The 6,567-nt window shown below is 38.8% G+C and overlaps 1 protein-coding gene across 1 annotated transcript; it reads left to right on the forward strand.

Moving 5' to 3' along the window:
- Nucleotides 1-1,355: 1,355 nt before the first annotated feature.
- Nucleotides 1,356-1,961, forward strand: LOC142169178 (uncharacterized). The gene has a single exon (XM_075230414.1). The coding sequence runs from the start codon at nucleotides 1,356-1,358 to the stop codon at nucleotides 1,959-1,961; it is 606 nt and encodes a 201-aa protein (XP_075086515.1).
- The last annotated feature ends 4,606 nt before the right edge of the window (nucleotides 1,962-6,567 follow it).

Consider the following 6,567-nt stretch of genomic DNA (forward strand, 5'->3'; position numbering starts at 1 on the left):
AGTAGGGGGAACTACAAGAAGTCATGCGGTGTGATAAGGATGGTTATAACACGGGATGCTATTTCGGGAAAAATATTTTCTTTAAAATAAATTGTGAAGGCTCCCGCGGTGAGATAAGGAAATGAGATATTATGAATTTATTTATGATTTGGGACTATGAGGCGGTAACTCGGGAGTGCCCTTGTTGATATTGATTTATGGCCGTACTTGCCTTTGATTATTTGTTGTGATTTTCTTAAAGTTGAAAGGAATTCGGTTTTGATTCCATGAGATATTATTTGCCATTATTTTGTGTAATTAAATGGTGACATGCTACTTGATTCATTTCCATTGTCATTTTATTTTATTATATTGTTAAATATTTTACCATACAATTATTATTTTCTAGTAGGGTCTGACCTGACCTCGTCTCTACTCTACCGAGGTTAGGCTTGGCACTTACTTGGTACCGCTGTGGTGTAATCATACTATGCTTCTGCACATCATTTTGTGCAGATCCAGGTACTCCTTACCAAGCCCGACATCAGTGAGTTACCTGTACATGGAGACTTCGAGGTATATCTGCCAGCGTCCGCAGACTCTAGAGTCCCCTTCTATCATTATTAAGTTACTTCCTTGTTTTCTTTAGACATTGATATATATATAGAGACATTGAGGATAAAATTCTTAAAAGTTTGTGACTTATTTCTACCAGGTTTTGGGAGTTGTAATTATTTAATGTTTCAGATTTCTATTTTTATTCCGCATTGATAGGCTTACCTATTCTTAGAGACTAGGTGCCATCACGACATCCTACAGAGAAAATTTTGGGTCGTGACAGTTATGTATTTTAAATACATGTATTCATCTGTATTTTACTGATAAATAGTTATTATAGTGACTTTCACTGTTTGTTTTTATATTTACTTAGATGTATTTAGATGTATTTAGATATATTTGTATATATTTACATGACTTTCACTGTTGTACTTATGAATGTGTTATGTATTCCAAATACATGTATTCATATGTATTTTACTGATAAATAGTTATTACAGTGACTTTCACTGTTTGTTTTAGATGTATTTAGATGTATTTAGATATATTTGGATGTATTTACATGACTTTCACTGTTGTACTTATGAATGTCTTATGTATTCCAAATACATGTATTCATCTGTATTTTCAATATTTTATTTTATCTTTTTAATTTTTGTTGTATGCAGGAAATTAAACTCTTTGTTAAACACCCGCCTATTGTATCACCACATATGAGTTCCTACACTAACACATACATAGTATCTGACCTCAAAGAGAAGCTTACACCATATCAGTACAAGTTATTTTGTAATACTTGTTTTGGAAGTTTCATCGAAATGAAGTATTGTGAGGTTAAACATCAATTATTCAGGTGCTTCATGGTTCTGCAGCTGGAAGAAAGCCATGATGATTCATTTTCATTATATGTGAATGGTACAAAATTGGTATTCTTAATCAGGGAGTTTGCGGTAGTCACTGGTCTCAATTGTGTTAGTGACACTGAAGATTTTCGATTTAACACAAAGAAGCCTAATAGGATTGTGGAAACATACTTTGGCGGTGCAAAGAATGTCAAGAAGAAAGATTTGGTGAAGTGCTTTGATGACAAGAATTGGGGTTATGATAACGATAGGGATGCTATTAAGATAGCTTTGTTGTATTTTATTCATACTTTCATATTATCCTCCGAGAAGAACTGCACAACAATCCCAAGACTACATTTTGACTTGGTCGAGAGCGGGAGATATTCTGATTATCCATGGGGTAAGGATGCATTCCAGGCCCTTGTTAAATCTGTTAGCAAGAAGATGGATTCTCATAAGAAGTACTACAGGATAGTTGGGATGCCTCTTGCTATGCAATTGCACTCCGAGTTGATAACTGGTTGCCCAGAATACTCAATTGGAAATCTACAGTCAACCAACCAACTTATGCTTACTTGATGAACAACATGTTCAGTGACCAAGGAAACGTGGTAAGTTACTATTATTTAGTTGTCTGTTATTTTAGAATACATATATTTCTGTTAGTAAAAACAATTTTTTTAATATTTAATCAAATACAGTTGAATACTTGCCACCATATTGAAATTAAAAATTAAATACAGTTGCATACATTATACAACTGTATCACAAATTTCCCTTCTTAGTGGAATACATTACAATATTGTCACGACCCAAAATCTCACATGTCGTGATGGCGGCTAACTCAATACTAGGCAAGCCGACAATCCCAATGAACCACCATATATTTTAAATTTGAAAACATAATAATTAAATTCAGCGGAAGAAATCTCACAAATACAAATATAAACACTCCCAAAACTCGATGTCACTGAGTACATGAGCATCTAAATGAATACAAAGTCTGACTGGTAAAAACAAATCACCGTCTGAAATATAGAACAGTACAATAACTAAACAGGAAGGGAATCAAGTCTGCGGTCTTCAAGCAGTTACCTTGATAGTCTCCAATGGAAAGAACTACGAATTCTAATAGTCGTCATATCCGGGAGCACCTGGATCTGCATACGAGGTGCATAGTGTAATATGAGTACAACCAACTCAATAAGTAACAAGACTAACCTCTGGGCTGAAAGTAATGACGAGTTCCGTAGGTACAGTCCAGTATAAATAATTATATAAAAATGTAGGCATGCTTTCAAGTTCAACAGTTAAACTCAGTACAAATGAAATAGATCAATACTTTATGATATGAGGAATATGACATCTCAGTAGAAGGAACTCATGTAAATACTGGTCACAAATCATCTGGTCACTCAGTACTGTTTATGGCGAATATAGCTCAGGGGTGTTCCAACCCGTATATATATACACATCGACTGACAGTCAGTCACTAAGTACCGTATAAGGCCAATCCAGCCCTAGGGTAATTTATCCCCGAATATAAATGATACGGACAAGATCCTTGTCCAGATAAACTCATTACAATATAAATACTTCGGGCAATATCCATGTCCAGGGAAGCTCCATCCCTCAATATAAATGTTTCGTGAAAGATCCATGCCCAAGGAAGATCCATCCCTCAATATAAATGTTTCGGGCAAGATCCATGCCCAGGGAAGATCCATCCCTCAATATAAATGAATCGCGCTCACTAGATGTGTGTGCAGACTCCGGAGGGGCTCCTTCAGCCCAAGCGCTATAAATCAACCACGCTCACTAGGGGTGTGTGCAGACTCTCGGAGGGGCTCCTTTAGTCCAAGCACTATATAAAGCCTATATGGCCTACTGCAGGCGGGGCAGTCCCGATCCATATAATAATAAAGCCTATAAGGCCTGCTGCAGGCGGGCAACCCCGATCCATATAATAATAAAGTATATAAAGCCAATATGGCTTGTTGCAGCGTACAACTCGATCCCCTAATTATCCTCACAATCAGGCTCGTGGCCTGACTCAGTCATCAATCGCTCCAGTATCTCTCTCATGGGCTCACAATGTCATAAAAATAGCCCAAAAATGATGATATGATGTATCAATAAATAACAACAAAGACTGAGATATGATATGTAATGACATGAATATGAATGAGTATGAATTTTCAATTTAAAATAATTAATTCAACAACAACACGACCCCATGGGTCCCAAAATATTGGCATGTAGCCTAAACATGATCTTTAATAAGAGTCTCAACTCAATTTCCTAACACGGGGAGAATATTCGGATAATAATATGATTCATTAATTTTACAACTGCACAGGATTTATTCAAGACACAATTTTTGTGGTGCACGTCTACATGCTCGTCACCTATCGTGTGTGTCACCTCCAAACAATTTATATCATACCAAATTTCGGGGATTTATAACCTCAGAACCAAGTTTAGAAGTGTTACATACCTCAAACCGTGGAATCCTTTCCTTCGGTATGCCTTTGCCTAATGAATTGGCCTCCAAACGCATCGAATCTAGCCATAAATAATTTAATTCGGTGAATAAAATTTATTGGAATTAACTCCATAGGAAAATGCTAATTTTCCATAAATATCCGAAATTACACTCCAAAAATTGCCTGTGGGGCCCACGTCTCGGAATCCGGCGAAACTCACAAAATTCGACAACCCATTCAATTACGAGTTCAACCATACTAATTTCACTCAAATCTGACTCTGAATCGGTGTTCGAATCCCAAAAATTTGTTTTATGAAATTTCTACAATTTTCCCCAAATTGCAATTTCAAAATACTGATTACATGATGAAAACAACGATATATTCATGTATGTTAACAAAATCTGAGTTAGAATCACTTACCCCGATGAATTTCTTGAAACACCCACGAAATATCATCTCAAACAGAGCTCCCAAGGTCCAAAAATGAAATAATAACCTAAGCTTCGTTTATATAGTACATTCCATGAACTCACCATGTGCGGTCCACACAATTCCAAGTGCGGCCGCACATCCCAGCTCTTGCGGTCGCACAAAATCTATGCGGTCCGCAGTTCGCAGCCTCTCCACTACCAGGCTTCCGTAAATTGACCATAACTTTCCCTACTGATGTCCAAATGATGATTTATTTATCTCTTAGAAACTAGACATAAAGGGCTACAACTTTTATTTTTTAATCATCTCCAAATTCCTTGTATATCAAAAGATATAAGCTTCCGAAGTGAGACCAGCGAATCTGCAGAACTCCCTGGAGTGCGGCCGCAGACAGAATTGTGTGGTCCGCACTCCTCCTCTGAGGTCCGCACATTTCTGCTGCGGTCTGCACTCTTATGTGCGGTCCGCACCTCTCCTTCGCCTCAGCACCCAAAATGTGCGGTCCGCACCCCCAAAAGTGCCAGAACAATATCAGAGTGCCGAAATGCCCGGATTCGCTCAAAACTCACCCCGAAACACACCTGAGGCCCCTGGGACCTCAACCAAAGATACCATCAAGTCCTAAAACAAAATATAAACTTAGTCGAGCCCTCAAATCACATCAAACAATGCTAAAACTGCGAATATGTAACGACTTGGCAGGTCATTTTGAGAATTTAAGTCCCGTTCAGCGGTATAAGGCCCTGAGCAGTGTATTGACTTGCGTGCGTGGTTGAATTCAGTTACCGGATGATTCGGAGTGATTTGGGACACTTAGTCCCTAAAATGAAAGTTTAAGTCTTAGGATTTTGACTGTAGTCGGAACTGTGTGAAGACGACTCTGGAATTGAGTTCCGTCGGTTCCATTTTGTGATTTTGGACTTAGGAGCGTGTCCGAATTGTGTTTTGGAGGTCCGTAGCTTATTTAGGCTTGAATTGGCGAAAGTCATTTTTTTGTATTTTTGGGTCGGTAGTGGAATTTTTTATATCGGAGTCGGAATCTGACTCCAAAAATTGGAGTAGGTCCGAAATGTTGAATATGACTTGTGTGCAAAATTTTGGGTCAATCGGACGTGGTTTGATAGGTTTCGGCATTGGTTGTGGAAATTTGAATTGGAGGGTGATTCGTGATTTAAGCGTTGTTTGATGTGGTTTGAGGGCTTGACTAAGTTTGTATGGTGTTTTAGGATTTAGTTGGTATGTTGGTAGAGGTCTCGGGGGCCTCGGTTGAGTTTCGGATGGTTAACGGATCAATTTCAGACTTAGAAGAAATCTGAAGTTTCTGCCTTCTGGTGCAATCGCACCTGCGGAACCTGGCTCGCAGGTGCGACCATGCAGAAGTGCAATGGACATCTCAGGTGCGCAAGGTTCGCAGAAGCGGAAGGGATTCCTGCAGGCGCGCACGCGTAGGTGCGGCCCTTTTATTGCAGGTGCGGAGGCAGAGGGGGGCAAGTGATTTGCGCAGAAGCGCTTATTTTGTTCGCACAAGCGCACGCGCAGGTGAGATCCCAGGCTCCGCAGGTGCGGAAATGCCTGGGAAGTGTTCAAAACCGAAAGGGTTCGTGATTTTTGTCATTTTGGACTTTGCAAACTCGGTTTAGGGCGATTTATGAGAGCATTTTTGAGGGATTTTCAGAGGAAGCTTTGGGGTAATGATTCCTAACTTGTTTTTAGTTGTATTCCATTAATCTATAGTTGTTTTCTCCATTTAATTTCGTAATCTTTGGGTTGAAATTGGGAAACAAATTGGAAGAACTTCTTGAATAAAGATTTCGAGTTTTGAAAGGGGATTTTTTGTCGGATTTGAGTAATTCTTATATGGTTGGACTCCTGAGTGAATGGGTATTCGTATTTTGCAATTTTTACCCGATTCCGAGACATGGGCCCGGGTCGACTTTTTAGGATGGATTTCGGAATTTTTACGAAAATCTTGATTTCATTAATTTGATTAGCCTAATATAGTTGTATTTATGATATGTAATTATTTTGGCTAGATTTGGGCCATTCAGAGTCGGATATTCGTGGGAAAGGCATTGTGACCGATTGATTGAGCTTGGTTCGAGGTAAGTATCGTGCCTAATCTTGTGTGGGGGATTTCCCCTTAGGATTTGAGTCTTTTATGTTGATTGTAGTCCATGTATGTGAGGTGACGAGAACGTGCTCGGACTTATTTGTGGAAAGTTGGCTTTTTAGGGTTCTTAGGTCCTTATATTCAATGAGTATGA

This window comes from Nicotiana tabacum, chromosome 14, assembly GCF_000715075.1.
Source record: "Nicotiana tabacum cultivar K326 chromosome 14, ASM71507v2, whole genome shotgun sequence".
NCBI lineage: Eukaryota > Viridiplantae > Streptophyta > Magnoliopsida > Solanales > Solanaceae > Nicotiana > Nicotiana tabacum.